Genomic DNA, 25,394 nt, shown 5'->3' with positions numbered 1-25,394 from the left:
GATAGATAGATAGATAGATAGATAGAGATAGATAGATAGATAGATACATAGATACATAGATAGATACATAGATAGATACATAGATAGATGATAGTTGGATGGATAGATAGATAGATAGATAGATAGACCCGTGATAGACAAAAATGGAGAGAGGACAAGTCAAAACTAGGTCCAATTCTTTTCATTTTCATTTACTTTTATAGATATTGAGAAGAAGGGATTTATAAATATTTACAGTTAACTTCAAAGCTACAATGGACTGATGAAAAATTCATAACCTTTCAGATTTTGTAGAATTGATTAGCATGTCCAGTTAAAAAGAAGTGATTTTGTGGGACCTCCGATGAAGATCAGAAATTATTCTCAAGATGAAATACTGTGCTCTGCCTTTCAGATCTGTTTCCTTATAGCTTTGTTGAGTTAATAAATATGGTTCTCCTGGCAGCAAACATTACCGCTCTGTGCTTCTAATTCCAAAGCACCGCGTTACAGTATTGGACAAGGTTAACAAGTCTAACTTTTAAAATGTGGGTTTTAAACTCTGTGTGCCCTACTATCAATCATAAATGAATTTTACATGCCCCATAGTTCTTGACAGGAAAAATGTGTGCCTGTAAGTACTTCATAATTTAGCTTATGGAGGTTCAGCCTCAGAGAAAGGTGTACAACTGTCATGCCCAGAAGCCATCATATCTAAAATCTTTTCAGCTGCATGGCTCATAAAGTGGATTCTAAATCACTTTCCATAATGAAACCACATCCACATCAAAAACCTCAAAGGTTAAGACCCCTGTCAAAAGCAGGAGTAGCCCCAGTAAGAACTACAAAGAAAGCAAGTGCACTTTTGTCTTGCAAACACGTTCCATTTAGGGGCAAGATGCACATAAAAGTGCTTTATTTTGTATTAATTTGCATTTATACCATTAAATAGCTAACTATTGTGATGATTGAGCTCCAATCAAAGAATAATGCCTCTGTATTGTTACTTACCTTTTAGAAGAGGAATAAATCGCTTCATGAAAATCATTGAGGCACAGCAAGCACCTATGTTGTTAAAGCAACCGACACTGAGGTTTTATGCTCTATCAGCTCATGGGGCCATATTACATTCAGAAAAGAGGTTTTAAGTGAAATCCACCATTAACAAAATAGGTAAGTAGAAAAGCTAAATTTTGTAGGAAAGTTTTAAATGTCATGTGTGGAGTATTGTGAGGGTTTATAATCCCTGCCTGATGGAGGAGCTGGGTATGAAAAAGGATGCACCAGGCCAGGAGACTGAAAAGGTCTGCCTTTTAAATCATTGAAGCATCCTAATGAAACCCTGTCTGCTTCTGGAACACTTTTCTGACATGAAGCAGAAGAACTGAGCGGTGTAGTTGAGGGAATAGAAGAAAACACTGCCTCTCTCTGCAGACAGGAAACCTCCTCTGCCCAAGCAGCATGTTTGGCCCTAGTTTACAAGATTTAAAAGCCTTAATGGGATAAGATAGGAAACCCTTTGCTCTGGGGGGGGGGAGGGGGGCTCTAAAGTGCACTTGCTGTTAAGGAAGAGTGAGATGGAAACAATGAAAACAAAAGCAATCATAATTCCCCTGAAGTGAACCAGCAAGCTAATGTTGGCACAGAATCCAGAAGAGAATGTTCCTTCTCCTTCGGAAAGAGAAAGGGGCAAATTTGGGCCTCAAGAACACCCACAGAAGCCATGAGAGAGACTGCCTGTAAAGGCCAGGAGAAAGGCTGTGTGCCTGAAAAACTGCAACCCTGTGGTTCGCACGAAGCCCTGTTGTGAAGAAACCTCGCCTCCATCGTTCTTAGAAGACTTCCATAGGGTAACTTCAACAGTGGTCTACTGCTAGGGAAGGGAGAGTGGGAACCTGTGGCATGAACTTACAGGGTCAGATGAAAGCTGGAAATGGGGCAGAAACAAGGAGAAACCATTACCATCATCCATGCAGCAATGATAAGAGCTGGATGGTTTCCCTTCCTTTTTTTTATGTTCAAAATTAATTATTAGCCGGGCGGTGGTGGCGCACGCCTTTAATCCCAGCACTTGGGAGGCAGAGGCAGGCGGATCTCTGTGAGTTCGAGACCAGCCTGGTCTACAAGAGCTAGTTCCAGGACAGGCTCCAAAGCCACAGAGAAACCCTGTCTCGAAAAAACAAAAACAAAAACAAAACAAACAAACAAACAAACAAACAAAAAAATTAATTATTAATGTTTAAAATGTTTTCAGAATGGGAGAGAAGTTTGCAAGACATGTAAAGACCCAGAAAACAAAACTAGAATGAAGAATGGCAGGGCCCGGTGTGGTGGCACAGGCCTTTAACCCTAGCATTTGGGAGGCAGACACAGGCTGATCTCTAGAAGTGTGAGGCTAGCCTGGTCTACACAGTGAGTTCCAGAACAGCCGGGCTAGACAGCGAGACTAGTCTCAAGACAACAACAACAACACAACAGCTGGAGGAAAAGAACGAAACAGCTCACCTACCTTCACAAGAACAGGAGGGAGGGTGCGCAGAAGTCACTCCGTAGACAGGCAAGAGCAGCCAGAAAGCAGTCTTATAGATATGGGAGCTCTGTGATGTAAGAAATCCCCCCCCCACACACACACACCACACACAACCTTAGCCCACTGCTTGAGTGTGCACTATGGAAACAGACCCCAAAAGACCCCCTGCACGACTGACTGTCCATCCCTTGAAGTGACCAAAATCTAAATGGTCCCTGGTCCTGCCAGAGTGTATGGAAGTGCTGGGATGCATGAAATAAAGCCCATTGCTGTTGTATATAGCAGGTAGTTGTGCTATTCAGTTCTGAAGTTTAAGCTCAAACCCTGGCATATTCTGGTTTTATCCCTGAGGTATAAACCAGCCATTCTTTTTTCATTTTTTCTTTCTTTCTTTTTTTTTTTTTTTTTTTTTTGAGACCTCACTTGTACAGACTATCTTAGAGCTTTTGATTTCCCCTGCCTCAGTCTCCTGAATGGCTATGATCACAGGCATAAGCCAGAAGGTCCAGTTATGGGAGTGTTTTTGTTTCTAGAATACTGCTGATCACTTTTCAGCATCTGATAGGACCTCGTAGGCCTCCACCAGTAACCTAAAAGTTTCAGCCTCTTTGTTTGGCAGGTTCTTGTTGGGGTGCCACCTCATTAATTTCCTTGAAGTAAGCATTTGACCTCACACCTTGCAAATGGTAATAATTGACCAGTGTAGTGGAGGGGACTAGGTGGACTGATGACGTAATCTGCAGCTCAGTGTGATGAAGCCTGGCAGCTGACTAGGTCACCATGGCCCAGGACAGAAGCTGACTGTTGCAGGTATTCTGTGGGGTGGAGCCTGATGGACAATGATCTCTAGGAGCAGGGCTAATACTGATGTCATAGAAAACCCTTTCAGAGGTATAGCACATTTCACAGCCTACAGCTACTGCTTAGCCCAGACTATCCCCCACCCCCACAAGGACAGGAGGTGGGAAGAGGGGAGGGTTACATTTTCCCAGGTTCCCTGGGAAGTCTAAGTGGGCATAGAAGGACAGATGGGCTGGGTCAGCAAATGGCAGGGGCCTTCACTCTCTCCTGGTCTGTCCTCTAAGAACAGAACTGCCCCTTTTTTTCCCATCGGCCTCAGTCTCCCTAAATTTGTGAACCCAATGAAAGTTAGGGGAACAGGGGTGGGAGTAGGAGGGTGAGGATATGCTTACTGCCTGCCCAGGTCCATCTATCTCAGTGCATCTCACAAGCAGCCCTTAGTCCTACAGGAAAAGGACCTGAAGGGAAGGTGCTTGCCCCGAGCCCTGAGATGGGTATTAGAAGGAAGGACCCCTCCTTACTAGATGGACTCTCAGAGCACGCTGGACCTGCCTCATGTTGTTCTCCCAGCGGATCTGTAAGGAGCTGAAGTTCTGAAGTTATTTTAAAGCAGTGGAAAGCAAGCCCAACCCACCAAATCCAATAAAACTTAACTACTTACTAGATTCACTCAATTCCATATTCTAAAGACTCAACAAAAAAGTCATTTCCATTTCTAAGCTTAAATATTTATGTAAGGCTCTTCTAGAAATGATATCTAAGATTTTATACATATGTATATATTCATATACATAACATAATACAATGAATATTGATATGGGATTCCCCTCTGCATGCTATGAATACGTTTTATTATCATTGGTTAATGAAAAAGCTTCTTTGGCCTGTGGCAGGGCAGAATAGAGCTAGTTGGGAAAACTAAACTGAATGCTGAGAGAAAGAAGGCAGAGTCAGAAACACCATGAAGCCACTGCAGGAGATGGATGCCAGAACCTTACCAGCTCGTGGTAAAATACAAAATAATAGAAATGGAGTAATTTTAGATGTAAGAGTAGCTAGGAATATGCCTAAGCTATTGGCCATGCAGTGTTATAATCAATACTGTTTCTGTGTGACTATTTTGGGTCTGGGCAGCTGGGAACAAACAAGCAGCCTCTGTCTACAGAATATATATACTTATACATGTTTATGAGATACACAAAAATTAAAAGATTGAATATTAATTATGATATAGATGTCAAAAAGTAATTTTAATTAAAAATAATAATTAAAATACTAATAGTTATTTTATTATATAATTGCTCATTGACATATTAAATTAAGACACCTGAATAAATGAGGAATTTTAAGATATTTAACTAAAAAATATCAGAGATAAGGAGTCTCTTCCGTGAGCAGATCAAGAAACTGCACTTGTAAATGAATGTAAACATTGAGTAATAGAAATAAAACAAAAGGGAAAGGCAAAGATTTAGACACACTTTAAGACAAAAAAATTATTTACTGCTATATTTTCTCTGTTTACTCTTCTTTCTTCCTGCAGATTCAAATTTCTACCAGCTATTTATCCCATATGTGAGACAGACAGAACTTTCAACATTACATGTCTGCTGTTGTTGGATTCTCAGAGCTTTTGTTCATTTGTTTCTTTCAAGTCTTTATCGTCCCTTCATTTTCAATACATATTTTTAGTGACTTTAGAATTCTCAGTTGAGAGGTTTATTGTTCTGGCAATTTGGAGGCCTCCCTGCTGTCTTCTGTCTTGCAGAGTTTCTGATGAAAAGCCCAGTGTATTTTTCAACTTTGTTTCTTCATATGTCTCCTTTAATCTAGTTGTTTCCAGGACTTTGCTTCATTCTTGGCTTTTAGCACAATGAGTAGGTATGTGTGAGGGATATTTGTTTTTATTTGAGGTTCTTTGAGCTTTCTGCTACATAAGGTTTGCCAAGGAAAATTCCTATATAACTCTATTAAAATGTCTCTTTGTTCATTGGGTTGCAGTTACAAGTAGTTGTTTTAGAACTTCTGATTTATCCTAAATTGTCATTCACTCTGTGAAACACTTCTGTCTTTGCTAATTTTTGTGTTTTTATGCTGAGACACCCTGACAAAGATAATCTAACAAGGAAAGAAGGGTTGGTTTTGACTGAAACATCAAAGGTATATACATATATATTCCTATCATGGCAGTATATACCCCTATCACGGCAGTATACACCCCATCAAAGCAATATATATATATATATATATATATATATATATATATATATATATATATCATAGCAGTATATATCCCTATCAAAGCAGTATACTCCCCTATCAAGGCAGTAAACACCCCTATCAAAGCAGTATATACCTCTATCAAGACAGTATATACCCCTATCAAGGCAGTATACATCCCTATCAAAGCAGTATATACCCCTATCAAAGCAGTATATATCCCTATCAAGGCAGTATACATACCTATCAAAGCAGCTTATACCCCTATCAAGGCAGTATATAACCCTATGGAGGCTGTCTGGGCTTGAAAACTCTGGTTACAAGTTTCTCTGCCATAAAGAAGAAGAAAGCCATTTGTGTTCTCCTCAGCTATATTCCACCATCCCCCTTTTTATGCAGCCCAATACCCTGGCTGTTTTGGGGTTGAGTTTTCATAGTTCAAACAACTTTATCAAGATACTCTTTTACAGGCATGGCTAGAGGCTAATCTAATCTAGATAATTCTTCACAGCTATGCCCAGAGGCTTATCTTCTAGATGATTCTAGATCCAGTCAAGTTGACAGTCAGTATTAAGTATCACATTAGTTGTTACATTCTTTTAAGTCATTTGCTTTGCTTTCTCTTTTCTCCAAACACAATATGCAAGTTAGTGCATCAAAACAAACCTACATAAAAATCAGAAAGGACAGAGAAATTAACAGTTCATTGTTGTAAGACAGTATTACCATAAGGTCACAAATAATCAGTAAAGTATATAAGAACATACAACTTTAGGACAACATCTTGCATAAAAACAAAAACATTCTCAGTAAAAGACTTATCTAGACAGATGCAGAAAGGATAACTCATCATAACAAAGTAGAGGGTATGGTAAGAATACAAGAATCACTCAAAATTAAATCTAAATAATTCACCATGTATATGAACTGCAAGAGATAAGTTATAACAAGGAAGTTGAGCTAATGTCACATATAGAAGTTTAATACAGAGCTACCATATTATAGAGGAGACAATACTCAAACTATACATCATATGATACCAAATAAAACCACCAGTACCAGGGATGGATTACATCTTTTTGAGTCACTGGGAAAACTGGTCCCATAGACCCCCGCCCCCCGCAACCATAACTGTTTTATCACCAAACTTGACAGTAAGACCCTGTTGCTATACCCCTTAAGGCATAGAACATGGACAGAACCAGCTGGTAGTCAACTGGAGGCTTCATCCCTATTGGCTAGAGTTCTTAGTATGGGAAGCTTTAATGTACACCACTGGAGAAGAAAAGTAATCATGAATCTCACCCAGTTATGTACCTTGTGAGCTACAAAAACAATCAGTGCAATAGATATGTTCTCTGGTGCAATAGTGGCAGAAATATTATGGGAGCAAACAGACACTTTTTCAAAAACGTATTTAAGTCCCACTCTATGAGACAGAACCCATACCTGACATTGTTAAAGAAGCCAAGAACCTGAGACTAAATAGGTCATGGGCCCTAGAGGAAACCTACTAACTACTATTTTGCTCAATGAACATAGCAATAAAATGCCTCCTGATGACATACTGTTATACCCATACATGAGTGTGTCATTCAATCCTAATCATCTTCTTATTGTGAAAATCCAATATCAAAAATCAATCAACTACTATAAATACACTTTCTAGTCTCTGAATAGGTTTACAAATCACAGTCAGTAAGAGTCATATAAATCAGAAATTAGAAAGAGCCAAGTGCTTAGAAATGGAACAGTTGCATCCATTTTGATGGTTAAAGTTAGTCTGTATAATACTGTTTAGTATTCCACTTCTTGTAGATGGTTATTAATACAGAGACCCAGAATTAGACAACAGCAGAAATTAAGAGACTTTAGAGCCCTATAAAGGATGCCTTTATCACACCTTGGCTCAGAGACCTATATGAAGGCATGGCGGGGTCAGGAGGTGGGGAGCAGAAAGAAAGACTGTAAGAACCAGAAGTGGTGGATGACTTTCCAGGAAACAGTGTTTTCGATACACAACAGGGCAGGTGCACATACGAACTCACAGAGACTGTGAGAGCATGCAGAAGACCTGCACAAGCTCAAAGCAGACAAAATTCCAGCATCAAGAGGAGAAAGTCATACCCCTAGCCAAGAAGCTATTCACAGTTGATAGCTTCTGGGAGAGTTCTTCAATGAAATATCACTGGACATACCAAACAGACTTCAGCGCAGGCCCTATGAGCAGGAGTGGGTAGCACAAATCAAATTCCATTTTTGTTTGTTTAAAGAGAAAAAGAATATGAAATTCGCTGGGTAGAGAGGATGGGAGGATCTGGAAGGAGTTAGGGGAAGAGAATACAATAAAAATATATTGAAATTCTTAAAGAGCAAATAAAGACATTAAAAAACGAATAAAGCAAGATAACTCATTTATCATATTTAAACTTACTTTAAAAGTCTATGTTATTAATTAAAATGGATGCCTGGATCCATTAAAGATGATGGTGATCTCAGAAATACAGATGAGGTCAACTATTTCTCAATAACTTTGCAAAGAAATTTACTAGAAAAAAAGGTAACTGCCACAATAAAACTGACAGGATAATTGGATAAAAACAGGGGAAAAATATTATAAATAACCTCAAATGCTCACATGGGCACACTCCATAGTCACATACACGTGTTGCAAACACACACATGCATACACACTTACAAAGAAGTATAATCCAAGGGCTGGAGAGATGGCTCAGCTTTTAAGAGGACTTGGGTTCAGCTCCCAGCATATGGTAGCTCACAGTCATCTATAACTTCCATCCCAGGGAACTTGAATGTCCTCTACTGTCCCACAGGGCATGCATACAAATGGTAAGCATACATACATGCAGGAAGAACATCCATATGTGTGTGAATATGAGTACTATGATTCTGACATATATGGTTTAACTTAGAATTCATATCATACTTAAATTTTATCCTTCATGTTTTGTGATGGAATACAAAAAATTATCTGAAAATATAACTCTTTTATAACTAGTTTAAAGATCCCACAAAGACAGATTAGTAAACTAGGAAGAGTGGTTGCATTATCTAATGTATATCAATGGAAGGTTCATAGCACTTAAACTACAAAACTTATTATGAAAGTTCAATGGTAAAAATTTATCAAATATTATAAATACACTTTCTAGTCTCTGAATAGGTTTACAAATCACAGTCAGTAAGAATCATATAAATCAGAAACTAGAAAGAGCCAAGTGCTTAGAAATGGAACAGTTACATCCATTTTGATGGTTAAAGTTAGTCTGTATAATACTGGTTAGTATTCCACAGTACGATTAAGATCCCTTGGATAAAGCATTTACTAACAGAAATATTCCCCTCTCTAATTTGAATTCTTCTTAAGTGGAGCTCTTTACACAGCTAGCTCTGTTAGACTGGACCATAGAATTATTCTCCTATAGTATATTCTACTTTTATAAACACATGAATCCCCGAAGATTCATAATTTCCCTGTGAATGAATATGCATTCTGACTAAAATTCAAAGGGAATTTTGACTATGCCAACCTTGGTGTTTGGAGAACTGAAGGAAATCTAAGCATGTTTCCTGCTGTATACTCTCTGAGACACAGACAAGCACTGTGGTTAGAAAGGTGTTGTATGGAGAGTGGGTCCTTTGTTCCTCCCGGCCATCCGGCTAGCTTACACCCGAAATAACCACACAGAATTTGATTAATTAAATTACTGCTTGGCCCATTATCTCTAGCCTCTTATTGGCTAACTCTCACATCTTGATTTAACCCATTTTGAATAATCTGTATGTCACCACGAGGTCATGGCTTACCAGGAAAGATTCAGCATGTCTGACCTGGTGTTTCCATGGCAGCTCTCTGACTCTGCTTTCTTCCTCCCAGAATTCAGTTCTGTCTTCTCTGCCTACCTAAGTTCTGCCCTATCAGGCCAAGCAGTTTCTTTATTAATTAACCAATAAAAGCAACACACAAACAGAAGGACCTCCTACAACAGAAAGGAAGTCAAAACTGAAGACTACAATGCAGAGACCTGCCGTTCCACACAAGTGCAGTCTCTCTTTGTTGGAGCCATTTATTCCTTAAGAAGCATAGGTTAGGAGTACATTTTTTTAAAAAAAATAAAAAATAAAAATATTAAAGTCATATTGTAATATGGGATGCAGTTGAATTTTGATTGCTAAGTTCATCTTCCAACATCTGCCAGCGACCTTGAATTGTTACATAGAACAGTCATTAGGGCCGCAGGAAATTCAATGTAAGCAAGGCAGTGAATTTTTTCCCACCCATATATTGAGAGAGGTACTCTCCAGGGATGCTACTTATTCACTTATTCACCTAGCTTGAAGATGTGAGTGCCCTTGTTTAGAACTTCATGGAACACTTCCTGACAGCTCTTCACCGAGAAATGATTCCCTCCTTATCAGTCTGGTGGGGAACATCTGATAAAAAGCCTCCCTTTCCCCCCACTAATATAAATCTCCACCTACAACCAAGAATCAATAACATATCAATGTTTTCGACTATCACCCATGGATCCCCTTGCGTATGGCCCTGTCCAGAGCTGAGTGTTTTCCATCACATCAATCTACTGAAGTAATAATGGAACTGGCAATATATCATTACTGCATGAACCAGCAGACATATGCCGATGTTATCAATTCCAGACTAAGGAAAACCATGAGGTGACAATGTTGCCCAAGGACAGAAGCTGCTGACAACTAAGAGAACACCTCACAGGGGAAGCAATTACAGGAACACGAAGTACTCCAACTATGCAGTAGATGAGACACAATAAATAACAATCAGAGAGCCATGTCTCTCGGCCTCCCTGAGTGTTATTCACCTTTTGTTAGAAGCATGGGATCCAGGAACAGTTCTTTTGCTTTTCAGCTTTTCAGGTGGTAGCTAATCAATGTCTAAACACCGAAGAAAAAAAAAAAAGAGAGAGAGAGTTCCAGGAAATAAATCCATAGTCACAGATTGTCAAACCTGAGGCTGACCTCTAAAGCCTCACGACGACATGACAGACTTGCCAACTCACAAGCCTGTCTCATTTACCTCCAAGCCAAATAGGTGGTCATGAGAATCTAATTGTCAGCAAGTCTATCAAGGCCTTCTTTGCTAATATACTATCCATATATTCCCACAAGAACTTCAGTCGGTCTGTGGGAAAGTTTATGAATTCTTTCAATTCCCAAATTCCCTTCAGAGCTTAGGAGAAATAAAGAAGAAATCGAGCAATGCACGTAAACCAAACTAGCGTCTGTCACAAATATAAAGTAACCCATGTCACCAAACATAACTAACATGTGCTGAAAATCAAAACAGAGGCGTGGCTCTGGTGTACTAGAGAAGCCCACCTAGCCCATCCATGTTTTCTTCCTAAGAAAAGACAAATTATTGAACTCCAAGTAATGATGACTTCACAAGGCATTCCTCTTGCGCTTCTTTCTTTCCACAGTAGAATCACGGCCTCTCACATTGGAGCTCTCTTATATCTGGACCACTTTCTACAGGACTAAGTGTAAAACCTGGCCAGCTGCAAGCAAAGGCTTCCCCATACATTCACACACGGAGCATGATGATGTATTGTACAGGTTTGTCTTACCGTAAGGCTACTGGGCCAAAGTACATAAACAGCTCCTTCCCCAAGGTTTCCACACCACTGTAAACATGTCCATTAAACAGTCTCAAGAATTTCCAGCCAGAATCCTGAGTATTCATTGTGGCAGCCTAGTAGAAAATACATACATATGTAACACACACACATGCAAACTCTAAATACAATTATAATGCAATTCTTAAATCCACTCCTATTATCCCATGACCAGGTTCATTCCTAAAAGAAAAGCAACCTCTGTGAAGCCAAATAATGGAATCATCTATACACTTGCATTTTGTCCAATTACTATGCAGTGACTCGAAAAGACAACAGCCAATTTTTTAATTGAAAAATAAAAGTCAGTGTAAACAATTAAAATGACCTTTTCCCAAGACCATAGTGTGTATGTGTGTATTTGTGTGTGTGTGCGTGTGTACGCACAAGAAATTACAGTGAAGTTATGGGAATGTTGGAGACCTAACAAAGTTTTTTGCTTTCAAAACTATATACAATCAAGATCCTTGAAGGGGTATTCCAATTGGACTGCTAAAAGTAATGAATGAAATATGAAAATATAGATTTTAACTGTACTGGTGAAATTTTAGGAAAATATAGTTAAGTCAAAAATCCACACCAAAAATCCACCCAAAGATCCACGTGGAGAGAACCAGCAAAACCCTGAGCTAACCTGTAGCATAAGGCCCCTTAAGAGAGCTAAGGAATGAGACTTCCCCTTCCCATGGTCTGTGGATGTTACAAATTAAAGCCTGGCATCCAGAGTGGGAGATCTAACACATGATATGCTCCACCATACGTCAACCATAATGTCAACCCAAAGAAAAGGAAATTCACTTCCCATCAGCCTTCCAAAACCAAACAATATAGTTAGGATTACAATTCATGTAATCATGAATATAAACTAATGCAAAACATAAACACAAAATATAGGTTTTTTCATGGGGGAAGATAAGGAATGGGATTTAGTTTAGATATTGGTAACGTTTGTTTTCTTAAGCTCAGCAGTATGTATACTAGTGCTCCTCATATCATACTTTATCATCTAGGTATGTTTCATAGGCATCATTTAGTGAACACACAAAATTTAATAAAACTATTAAACATATACTCATAACTCAGTCCAATTCTAGAGGACCCTATGCTTTTTCTCTGGTCTCTACAGGTGTTAGGCATAGAGGTGGTGCACATGCATAATGCAAGTAAGACATTCATACATATAAAATAAAAATAAATGCATCTTTACATAAGATAAAATAGGCACAAATGATAACCACATATTTTTAAAGGATTTAAAAAATACTTTTAGTGTGTTTTAATGTGTGTGCAGAGGTACAGGTTAAGGACAGACAAAGTTGTTGATCCCCTTAGAACTAGAATTACATGCATTTATGAGGTACCCAGTGTAGATACTGGGAACCAGTAAGAGCAGCAAGGTCTCTGTAAGAGTAGCAAGTGCTCTTTGCTGTGAGGACTTCTCTTTAGCCCCAATCTATGCACAACATTTTTTAAAATTCTATTTATGTTTATTTTTGTGTGTTTCAGAGCTGCATACATACCCACTGGGGTCAGAAGAGGGCCTTGGGTCTCCCTCAGTTCACTCTGTCTTTTACCATATGGGGTCCTGTTTTCTCAGGGAGGCAGAAATTTAGCAAACCCCAGTGACTGTCCTGTCTTTAAGCCCTCCTGGATGGATTACAGGCACTTGGTGGGATGCTCAGTTTGTGAGGTATTAGTTACAGGCTCAGAACAACTGATAAACACATACAAATAATGGTTAAAATTATAAAAGCCTTCTAGTTCTGCAAAAAAAATCAGGAAGAACCTGGGAGATTCTGGCATCAGAATTACCAGTCCAGATGTTACCATGTCCTTAGAACTTCAGCTTCTGATTCTTTTCTCTTCCACAAATGAACTCAAAGACCTCTGTATGATTAACAAGTTCTAACAAGGCAGGCTAGAGTACTCAGGGAGGGGAAAACACGCATTCCAATCTGCTTTGTTTTTGTAAATGAATATGTGACTGTCCTGGATTGACTGACAGCAAGAGTCTTGCTTTTCTGTCTCCTGCAGTCTCTAAGCCACTTATATACACTTCAAGCCAAGGATAGACTACAACAGCAGATTTCAAGGTAGGTTTCCATGGCAACCAATTATTATGTACAATGGCCTTTAAACTAGCCAGGACACTTTTAAGATGATGGAATACAGAGCAGACATAGATCTTTTATGAGTAACTTTTGTCTAAGTAAGGTTAGGTCACACTTTTGCGATCCGAGATGTAAAGTCCTACTGTCATTTTAAATTTTCACTTTCACATTAATGTCTCAGAACCTTGTTTCTTCGCCATTCCAATGACAACTATCTCTTCTTCTGCCCTGTAAATTCTTCATTTGTATCTGGTTTTAACCATTCATACTCTGTGAAATGTTCTCGGGCTTCCAGCAGACAGCCAGTGATCAATTGTATCCCGTTTAACGTTTAACACCACACACACTTGAGCCTACCATGTTTCCCAGGTTCTTGGTTCAAAAGGAAATAGCTCATTTGGCCCAATGTTTTTACAAGTTAAAGAACAAACTTAACATCTGCCCAACATCCGGTCAATGACATATGCTTTTGTTAGCTGCCACATTGATGTTTTTCCCCTTAGAGTCCTAACACTATGTCCTTTCCCTACATGAGAGCTCATATATCTGGACGGTTCTTTCTACCCACTTATTCCCTGCCCAGATGTTTTTCTTTCTTTCCTTCACCCAGTTCTAACTTCACCATGCTTTATAATGGCTCTTGGCAAGGACTCGGAGGCTGTCACAATACGAATAAAGTAGTAAATGAGTTTTAATTATCTCATGTGAAGCTTCCTCAAATTGCTAAATTAACAGCTTTGACAAGAACTTACATCACTTACATAAAAACTGTAGATGCCAACCATTATGACACTTCATGTTATTCTCTTCGCTTTGTCTACAGCTGACATCCAAAGTGGCACATGACATCTCGAAAGACAACTCTTTCCATTACACATGGCTGATTTGTGACTGTTTAATTGGATTAGTTCCTTTCAGAAAAGTTTGTTGACTTCCCTGTATATTTCAGACTGTGTTCTAGAAGTTGGGCAGGTATCAATAAGTAGAACAAACTAAATTCCTCCATCATTGTGGTGTCCATCCTCTAGCAGGGAAAGGACAGGGGGAGGAGTATGAGAATGGTTTCTTAGGATATTTGAAAAAAAAATAGAGATGAAGAGATCAAGGTTGCAAGGAGGGTGCAGCCAGCTGCAATTTTAAATAATTCCAAAGGGGAACTGGCATTTGCCCAAGTTGTAAAGGATATAAGGGAGTGAGCCATGGCTTTGGTAAAAGGAATAAGAGTGCAATCAATGCCTCTCTTGTGTCACAGGCCAGGGTGGCCACTGCAGAGAGAACTCGTGGGATAAGATAAGTGAGATTTGACATATACAAGGAATCTGATTGTGTGGTTCAAGGTCCAATTCGTGGAGTGGCTTTTTCTTCTTAATGGAGTGAAGCAAAAATATGATCTACATTAGTATTTCAAATGAAATCAGTGGCTGCTGGATTTGGCTGAAGGAGTTGAAGGTTAGAATCTGAATATTCCTTGAGACAAGTGCAAAGATCCAGCTAAGGAGCGTAAGGATCTGGATCAGTGAGGTCCAGCATCCTGAAAATGGCCAAATTCTTTTTTTTTTCTTTTCTTTTAAACACTGCTTAGCCCATTAGCTCTAGCCTCTTACTGGCTAACTCTCATATTTTGCTTTAACCCATATCTAATAATCTGTGTAGCACCACGAGGTGGTGTCTTACCAGGAAGATTCTAGTGTACGTCCATCTTGGGCTGGAGCTTCATTGCGTCTGCCCTGGAGAGGAGAAGCATGGTATCTGGCTCACTTCCCTTCTTCCCAGCATTCTGTTCTGTCTACTCCACCTACCTAATTTTCTGACCTATCAGGCCAAGCAGTTTTCTTTATTGATTAACCAATGAAACAACAGATTGACAAATGACCTTCCCACATCACACATATCTCTTGGTAATCTGTTTATAGTGTTTTTCTTTGGCTTCCTTAATTTTCTCTTTTTTTATTGAAAAAAAAAATTTTCGCTTCCTCCCCACGTCCCATTTCCCTCCCCCTCCTCCCGCCCCTCTCCCCCTCCCCCCACTCCTCTTCTCCTCCCTCTCCAGTCCCAAGAGCAGTCAGGGTTCCCTGCCCTGTGGAAAGTCCAAGGTCCTCCCCCCTCCATCCAGGTCTAGGAAGGTGAACATCCAAACTGTCTAGGCTCCCACAAAGCCAGAACATGAAGTAGGATCAAAACCCCGTGCCATTGTCCTTGGCCTCTCGTCAGCTCTCATTGTCCACCATGTTCAGAGAGTCCGGTTTTATCCCATGCTTTTTCAGTCACAGTCCAGCTGGCCTTGGTGAGCTCCCAATAGATCAGAAATGGCCAAATTCTTAAGACACGTTTTGAAAGTCAAACAAAGTATTTGCAGATGAACTGAATGAAGAGCAGGAGAGATGGAGAGCTGAGATGATTAGTTTGGAGCACGAACCACAAGAGAGACGTCACAGAGAGACCCGAGGAAAATATACAGGACAGAAAAAGTGGGTTTGGTGGGATACATGTGAAAGTTGAGGTGTCTGGTGCTGTGGAGGCTCATGTCTTTAACCCAAGCACGTGGGAGGCAGAGACATGCGCATGGAAAACGTTTCAAGGAAGAGGACGTGTCAGCGGGTGCTGGCAAAGCAAGACAAAGTCTGAGCTGGGCCCCTGAACTCAGCCATATAGGAGTAATTCATAGAAAGAGATTTAGAGGTGTGAGAACGGGAAACACCTGATAAGAGCACAAGGCCCGCGAAACAGAGAGCAGGAACCAGAGCAGGGAGGCAGAACGAATGCACAAAGGCGGGAGATGAGAGGAAGTGGAGAAAAGCAAATTTTGTTCGTTTTGAGATGATCCGCGTTTGCGTATCAATGGGAAAGAATCAGGCACGGAAAGCAATCACACAACACAGCACCTGCTGCACCACCCTTAGGAAGCAAGATGGGAAGGCTAAAGCACACACAATGTGCTGGTTTTGATGGAGGCACAGAATTTAATATCAGGACAGAGGACAGACAACACAGGTATAAAGGGGAGTCGGTATGGAGTCATACATGTGGTATTTATCTACTGATTGATAAGTTTTCTGAATAAATCAGGAAACTAAGAGCAATATAGCCCCCAGGGACCTGGATCCTCAAACACTGTGTGTAGCACGTAAGAACATTAGTCTATCTTATCATTCTCAGGTTGAAGCCAATGTCCAAACACAAATGGTATCACCAGGTCCATCCACTCATTTGAAATCTGTCAAAAGACATCTATGAAAAAGATGGTCTTGAAATCACATTTGATAGCACAGAACTAGGCACACCTAGTTAGCCCAACTAAATCTCATTAATGGAATAGTCCTCATCTCACTGAAAGAAAATGCTCTTGATCGCTTACCTAGTTAATCCTGTGCTTACCTACATCATAACTCTCCTGGTATTTTTTAATCATATAAATTCTAAAAACCTGGCCTATATGTGACAGATATTTTGTCCTCTATAAGGACAACTGTTCCACCGTCAGAACACTGAAGTTTAATTCAGGAGCAAATGTACCACTATTTATTGTTATAACTGGAGAACTGAAATATTTACAAGTAAAATTCACATCTAATTTTTGGTACCGTTCAAAGATAAACTACTATACTCAGACATATATCTCAGAAGCATCCTATAGAAAAGAAAAGGAAAGAAAACAAAAAATATGAATCTTAAGGGAATTCTAAACTTTTGGCTATTGAAACACCCAGGGCTATGGTACTTGTTAGGGAGAGATCCAAAACATCTTCTGGATTTTTCTCAGGTAATTTCTAACCATATCCTTACTGACTATATAGAACATAAAAGGTAGAGAATATGGTTTCATGTACAGTCTATGAAGAACACCTAAAACACCACACTCTGGTTGATTCAACAAATTTTTATTGGCCTACATACCCATACATATAAACACACACACAGAGTGTAATCAATCAAGGGTGGTCATAAGCATTCATTAGTACATCTACTGCTAACTATCAGAAACTGTACAGATATCTAAATGTGAAAATTTTATCCTTTTAGTATTATAAAACAAGACCTTCATGGATTGTCCTTCAAACCTTTATGATTCCTGGACCACTTGCTTATTAACAACTCAGAGGAGACCATATGCCCTTGCAAATCAATTCCATTGTGCCTAGGAGGAGGAATTCAAAAATATAAAGGCCAATATGCTTAAAATGCATGAGAGCATTATATATCTTCACACAGCTGTCAGTGAAAAGTGAAATATGTTGTCGTGGCTGAGAGAGCCTCAGAGAGCCTCAAACAAGATTCTTAAAGGTGTAAAATGTGTCTCACTTGCCCTACTGGTATTTTCAGCTATTCTTCATAGCTAGAAACAATACACATTATGACATCAAGGAAAAACTGGAAATAGTTATGAAATTAAATATGTTGAAAAAATGTTTATGGCCCAACGAATGTCAAAAGTATAATGTAGGTGGTAGCAGAAGGGCAGGCAGAGGAATGAACAGAGATGGAGAAAATACTTAGTTATGGAAAAACAATGACCTGAAACGATCAAATGACTTCAGCATGGCAGAAAGTCATCCAGCCACAGATACTGTGGGACCTTAGCTTGAATATGTTTTAAAGAATTGGCTCTTTTTGTTTTTTTTAACCTAATGAGGTATTTAGGAATTAAAGGGAAACATTGAATAATTCATATCCTATCATATATATATTGAATAATTCATATCCTATCATATATATATATATATATATATATATATATATCATACACATATAGTTTCTAAACCTCTCTGGCTCCCACATTTCCCTGTTGCCAACCTGGGGAATTGAATAATCGTGAGGCTTTCTGCTGGCCACACTTAGCAGATTGTTTGTGTCTCCACTGCCATGGTCCTTATTACACTGAACTATTATGTGGCTGTGACTTGTATTCCTCCCTATCTATAGAAGTTCCCTGGGGACAGTGATTCTGTTTAGCTAATATTCCCAAGGGCTATCTACAGTGTCTGGGGATATTTGTAACATTCAGGGAATTAAACAGACCCTTTGCCCCTTCCCACCTAAAATCAGGACTGGATTTAAAATATAGGACTATGTCTTTACCACCATGCCTTTTTTATAATTACTATTACCAAAATTTCTTGACAAAAAAAATAAAGAGAAGAAAAAAACAGTCTGTTATTTTCTAATTATCTGCAGTGGAAGAAACACAACTCAGAAGATTATCAAAGGCTACACGTAAGTTAAAGTTCTGAAACTACTCCTTCAAATTTCCCTTAGAGAACTTTATCCTCTATGTGATCTTTTCCAATCAGATTGACTCATGTTTAGCCCCCAAGAAGAACCCCATCCTGCTGTACCTCCCCCTGTTTCACAGGTTCATTTGGCATTCAAACACGGCTTTAAAAAGTGCACTCCGATATTTCATCTTTGGAGGAAAATGACATGTAAAGATCATTTTTAAATTTGGGTTATCCATTATGCAGGTGCTTTGCCCAAGACATCTGATTCCCAAAGACACTGTCACTTTTAAAGAATCAACTCTACGGAACACTTGGGGCAAAATAAAATTTTCAACTCTACTTGACTGTCTCCCGCAAGCCCCTTCATATATTTTTCACTGCTTCTTCTTCCATACCATCTCATTTCGTGAGTTTCTGCGTAAAGACTGGGCAAGGCTCTTGCAATAAACCTAAGATATTTACAAGATATTCAGTTGTCCTGCTGTGGAATCTAAGGTTATCACCTCTTTCTACAAGCTTCTGTTGCCCAGACAAATTCAAAAATTAATTTCCAGAAAGCTATTATCTTTGCTATAACTACACACAATTGCCCAATACGTAATTGACTTTCTCATGTTGACCTTATAATCCTGTTACTGTGTTATCTGAACATTTGATCCTTTTTCTTTCTTTGTCTGAAATAGAGATGAAAATCTCCTTTGCCACAATTTTAAGTATGATTGAGTAGGGTTCACCTTCCCATTTTCAAGTGGCTTAATAATATGAAATGTTCAAAGCAACATATATTTTCAGAGACAGCACATGATTTATTGTGCTGATTACCATTTATCTTGCCTATCCATGGGTGAACCAGGAAGATGAACTTTTCAGAGAAAAATGAGACTTTCTTAGACAAATGTTTTGACTCTCATTCAGTTGTATATTGTTGTCGCAGAGAATGTCCTATCCACCCTCATAGTCACAGTAATATACTTTTTAAAATTATAGGTCACTTACCTATCAATCCAAACCCTCAAAAACCCTAATTTCAAAATGATTCCCAAGATCTAAAATAATGTCTTTAGGTCCATAGATGAAAACGTGTTCTACACCCTTGAGAACTTTTGCGAAGGCTACACACATTGTACCCCACCTAATGATATCAACGGATCACACCCTCTTCATAAAAGAAGAGGGTGTTCTCACATACTCTACCATAAGTGGGTCTGTTGGGAAAGCAGTGCTCCAGGAAAAAGAGGAGCAATCACAGAAATGTTTATTTTGCTAACTACTAAAGCTAAGAGCTTTTAGGTCCTCTGGTTTGCCCTTGATCAAATAGAGTCAGATGTGAGGACCAGCATCTCCAGATGGGGATGTAGCAAAAGTGAAGATGACCAGATGTTCTTTACAGCATCTGAAACAATGTTGGATCAAAGCTACAATGGCCATAGACAACTCGCCACCATCATCTATAGAATAAATAGAATCTACGTTGTTACCCTTCCCTTCCTGAGTCTGTGAAATGCTGGGTGCTATAATAAAGCCCTTGAGTCTCCAGAGAAGTCATTATCAGTATCCATTTAAAATGCAAGAAGTATATAATACATATCCTATAAAATATATAGGAAACCCTTTTGGATATTTGATTAGCTTATCCTTTCAAATAAAAGGCAAGAAAAAACATCTTTGTTTTTTTTTCTACTTTGAATGTGGGAAGACTTTTACTCTGGGGCATCTATACTTTGATGTACTAATACATATCTCCAAATGACACATACAACTAAAGGTCCATATGGTCATAAGAAACTCCAGACAGACTCCTAAAAACATACTTAGCCTCTTTACATTATTCAAAGCTTGGCTTTTCTCCATCCATTCAACTCATATTTAAATGCCTAGCCTGTTCATGAGGCTTTAAAGCATCATGCAGATGATTCCATGTAGGTAACATATTAAAGACATGTATGACATTTTAAGAAATCATCAGAATAACCAGTGCATGTTTCTAATCGGGGTAAATACTTATGCACAGACAGTTTTATTCTCGTGAAAGGAAGTTAACAACACATGCAGATCACACACTGATTTCACTAAAATACCATATCCACCCAACAATTAAAATTGGAGGATTGACGCTTCAAAGCTCATTAGCTGGATGTGTTCATTTACATTCCAATATTGTTTCCTACCATAAGGTCCCACAAGCTCCAGCAGAGTTTCATGCAATGTGCTTACACGGTTGCCTGAATTTAAGCTGACAAGACAGTGGGCCACAACTTAGAAGAGTAATACAGCGTGTGGATGACTGGCAGATGCCAAGATCTTCTACAGGGAGCGTTCTTCAAAATAAGGACGGGTTGTCACAGCGGGAGGGGAATTAGTGGGTTTTCTATGGACTGTAACCAGAACAAAGAGAAATGCTATATGATAAACAGAATAAGTGGTTCACCCTGGCAGTAGCTCCCGAGGTAAGATGTTTTATGTTTGGTTTTTGGAATGATTATCTGAAGTTCGAATCTTTTATGCTAAATGGCCACTTAATATTTCCTTAGCTCTCCTTTGTTATTTTTTCATATTTATAGTACTGTAAAGAATACAGTATGCAATTATTTTTAAATGCTGCTTTGAGAAAACTAATCATTTCAAGCCAGCAGTGGAAACATTAAATAGCTTTAGCTACTTGGCATATATGCCGAAGAAACAGGGGGTCATCTGTTACAATAATGATTGTGCCAGAAGTTTGTGACAATGGTCCATATTTTAATAAAATTTAGTACAGATCCAACATCCTTCTCAAACGCAAAAGACTGTTGATATTTACAAAGTTTATTACTATGCTTTTATAGATCAAAGGCCCAGAAAATGAAGCCACAAGGGAGTATTTAGAATTTTACTGAAAGCCACATTATTAATTTCATATTGATGTTCAATCCAATGTCGATAGAAGCAGATCCTTCATCCTAATCACAAGGCTCTATTCCAATAATTAGTTCTTCTTTCTATTAAGGCATTATCCATAATAGCTTTAAATGCACGGCTATTTATTTGCGGACTATAGCTCAGTGAGTACTGTTGCCAAGGGACTCTAATCATTGCTCAACCATTAATAAAGCACTTATATTAGGTTATCAAGATGCACTCTTTGGTGCCATCTGAACACAGCAATGAAGAGAATTATCAGAGCAGGTAATTGACTGAGGTGAACAAAATTTAAATGGTGGAGGACACCGCCAAAACCCAAGGTCATACTTCTTCACTTAATAAGAAATCACTCTCATGTACAGGGCCTTAAGGTGTACCAATGCATTAACCACTCCATTACTGAATATTTTATTACTGATCTGCTGTAACATACATAAAAGTATTTGTTTTGAAGTCTGAAGGGAGAGCAAATCTTGGCGCAACACCTTACTACATGTGAGAGTGTTTAACTGATTTAAGCTCACTTTGAGGCCCCATATTCCTTTTCTGTACCAACGGGTATATCTTTATTGTGGTATTATCCTTTCTCATGCCTAGCTATGCCCCATGTTTTGTTGCAGTTAATCAAGATAAACCTAAAAGAAACTGTTAATACTATTTTGCCTAAATATCAATGAGATGATTATTTAAGACATAATTTTGATTTCTTGCAACAGGACTCTTATTTGGTTTTATTTTCCCAGTAACTAGCACAGAGTCCATCACAAAACACTATTGTTGGATGATATAGAGCATGGTATCACTGAGGATGTGCATATCTGAAGCATTGCTAAGTCCTACAGTCTCTGCTTCTGAAATAGCGACTGGCTTTCTTCCCTTAATTTCTACCATCAACAGCTGAGCCCAAGGTCCTCACCTGGACCGTTGCAATGCCTACTTGAGATTTCTTCCATTTTTTTTCTCTTCTTCAATATACAGGGTTCCATTCAAACTGTAAATAAATCTTAACTACAATGCAGGGTTTCTCATGATGCCTAAGGAAGAAAAAGTCCCTAATGTGAAGCATCTGAAATGGTGCAGCTGGTAAATGGTACAGCACCTAAGGCTGAAGATGTCAGTTTGGTTTGGTCCCTGGAACCCACACTAGGTAGAAAAAGAGCTAATCCTGCCAGCTGTCCCATCTTACGCTCTGACACACATGCAACCACATACACAAGCAAACACAAAAAATAAAATTAAACTCAAAAAATACATGTCCCACATGTGGTATATGGAGGTCTTTATAATCTGCCTATCAGCTTTAATATAAAGCCATCCTCCTTTCTCATCCTTAATATGGGAGGTCCTTCTGTCTATGTATTGCTTTTTTTGGTTAATGAATAAAGAAACTGGCTTGGGCAGATAGGGAAGAGTAGAGCTAGTGGGGAAATCTAAACTGAATGCTGGGAGAAAGAAGGCAGGGTCAGACAGAGAGAAGCCATGTAGTCCAGTCAGAGACAGATGATGGAACTTTACCTGGTAAGCCATAGCCTCATGGCGATACACAGATTAACAGAAATAGGTTAAATTAAGCAATACACAGATTAATAGAAATGGATTAAATTAAGATTTATGAGTTAGCCAGAAATATAATTAAGCTATTGGCCAAACAATATCACAAGTAATATGGTTTCTGTGTGATTATTTTGAGCAGCTGGAAACAAACAAGCAGCCTCCTACTACACACCCTTTTACATACACACACACACACACACACACACACACACACACGCTTTTCTTTCCGGCCCTTGAATGATATTTTTCTGTAGATTGGCCCACCTTCATTCCAAGAACTCTATATCTCCTATTCCCTCTTCATATATCAGCTGTGTTACCTCCCCAAGGGACACTTCTCTTGTCTCCCAATGTCCTAACAGAGAACCACAGCCTTCCTCTGTGGTTCTATCAATTTGTAGATGTTAATTTGTAAACATAAATTTTTATGCTATCCCTTATTGAATGCATTTCCCCAACTATAGTATAAAAACAAACTTACTTTCGCCTCCCCATACTCTGGTACTTAAAGGATATTCAAAATTTTGCTGAATGAGTGATCTTCATCAACATTAATATTTTAGAGGAACCATTAACATGGATCTCCATAGTACTCTGAAATAACTTTGAAAAACATGATAATTTTAAAAAAGTAGAGAGCACTCACTGACATATCAAGTCAAAATAAACAGAAGCACAACTGTTAGAAAGATCGAAAACATTTTTTCTCAGCTTGAAAATATGTTTTCCTCATTTCTTTCAAGTTGGGAACATATGTCAATTTCATAGCAGAAAACTTTCCTAGACCAAAGGTGATGAGAAGGTTTTGCAAGAGAAATTGAAGCACAGCACAACATTGCAAGTATCCATGAAACACAATCAACCAACCATCGAAAGGGCTTTAAAAGCATGATAGTTTAATCAGAATATTTTTAGTATAGTTCTTAGTTCTTACTGAATGACTATCTAGCCATCTGCAGTGTACGCCTGAGTGGCAAGAAGCTGTGCTACAATTTACTTTAAAAAGGCCTAAATTCACTTAAGGAAACCAGAAGTAGGTTTTACTGCCCCTTCATTAGATGGCAATATTCAACTGAGTGAGTATTTAGTGCTAAATTTTCCATGTGCAATTTTAGAATTATATATTACTTATCAACTGCAGGTTTTTAGGCAAGCAAAGGGGCTAGAATTTTATGTTAAAGGTTCAGTCTCACAATGTGAAGAAAGGCACCAGACGTTGCACAAATCCGATGATATTGTCAGTGAAAGTAGACGGTAAACATTAGAAGACACCTTTTGAGGAATGACTTACAGAAGTGGCTCGTAACAAATAAAATGCCTTCCATGGCATTGTTAGTCAGCTTTTGGCTAGGACTCATTCACTTTCCAGTTAACGATACATGTTGGGAAACACAGGCCCTAGCACACGGGGACCAGGGTAGATGCAGAAACCATGGGTCCCAGAAACAAGTTGTTTCTTCTGTCGCTCCAACTTCCCGCCGCAGATTCCAAACGGGGCACAGGACTGACTCACCTGGGGAGAGACCTCAGCTGGAGAGGCTCCGGGGAGCAGCGCAGCGCCCACCAGGCTCTGCAGAGCTCGTCCCCGCAAGCCGGTCACCGCTTGGCCTGGTCGCACTCGCGCCCGAATCTTCTCTCCATTCAGAGTACAGCCTGGCCCTTCCACCATCTCTGCAGACTTTCCTGAGCTCCTGATAATTACAGGGCCCGAATGAAAAACAACCAAGCAACTTCACTTCCTGGATCACAGACTGGGCGCCAGGAAAGTTCAAATCTCCCGCGCGTCCGGCCCCGCCTAGAGCACTAAACCACGCCCACAGGAAACCAAGCCCCACCTACCGGCGTCCATGCCCCTCCCAGGAATGCCGACTCCCTCCTAAACCTTGCTGGTCACAGCACTTCCCGCCCTGCAGGTCACACAGGTCCTCCAGTGCGTGGTGAAAGGAGCCCAAAGACCAAGGTTAATGAAAGAACGTGGGGAATTGGGATGAAAACTTAGAAACTCTGATCCAGCTACTTAGCCCATGCACTTTTCCTAAACCAACCTCTAAAGCAGCCCTAAAATGAGAAGTTATTGAAGACAGTCTGGAGACCCACGGAGACCCACACTTGATAAGCCTTATTCTAACCTGAGAGGCAGGACAAAGCTGAGAAGCAGTTTTAGGAAACCAACAATACTGTCTGTATTAAAGACTATGTCACTTTCAGATAACTAAGCGTGCTGAGCCCAAAACCATACATCCGTTTTGTTTTGACTTGTACTGAGTGAATGTTAATTTGACCTTTTCCCCTTTTTATGAAGAAGGACTCTCTATAAATTTGAGGGGAATACACGGTTTTTCAAACCACCCACAGCGCTGAGCAAAGAACCAAATCTGCACATATGATTCTAGTCGCTCCACAAAGTCTG

The 25,394-nt window shown here is 39.3% G+C and overlaps 1 protein-coding gene across 1 annotated transcript in view; it reads right to left on the bottom strand.

Annotated features, from left to right (window-relative positions):
* Nucleotides 1-24,681, bottom strand: part of Neil3 (nei like DNA glycosylase 3) — a 46,794-nt gene extending 22,113 nt beyond the window's left edge. The window contains exons 1-2 of the mRNA XM_057752728.1: nt 24,498-24,681; nt 11,155-11,279 (exon numbers count right to left, since the gene is read on the bottom strand). Of these exons, the coding sequence (XP_057608711.1) occupies nt 11,155-11,279; nt 24,498-24,653 (281 nt within the window). The 5' untranslated portion in view covers nt 24,654-24,681. The remainder of the gene's footprint in view (nt 1-11,154; nt 11,280-24,497) is intronic.
* Between the last annotated feature and the right edge of the window lie 713 nt (nt 24,682-25,394).

Source organism: Chionomys nivalis, chromosome 20, assembly GCF_950005125.1.
Source record: "Chionomys nivalis chromosome 20, mChiNiv1.1, whole genome shotgun sequence".
In the NCBI taxonomy this organism is placed as follows: Eukaryota; Metazoa; Chordata; class Mammalia; order Rodentia; family Cricetidae; genus Chionomys; species Chionomys nivalis.
This window is presented reverse-complemented; position numbering and strand designations above follow the sequence as displayed.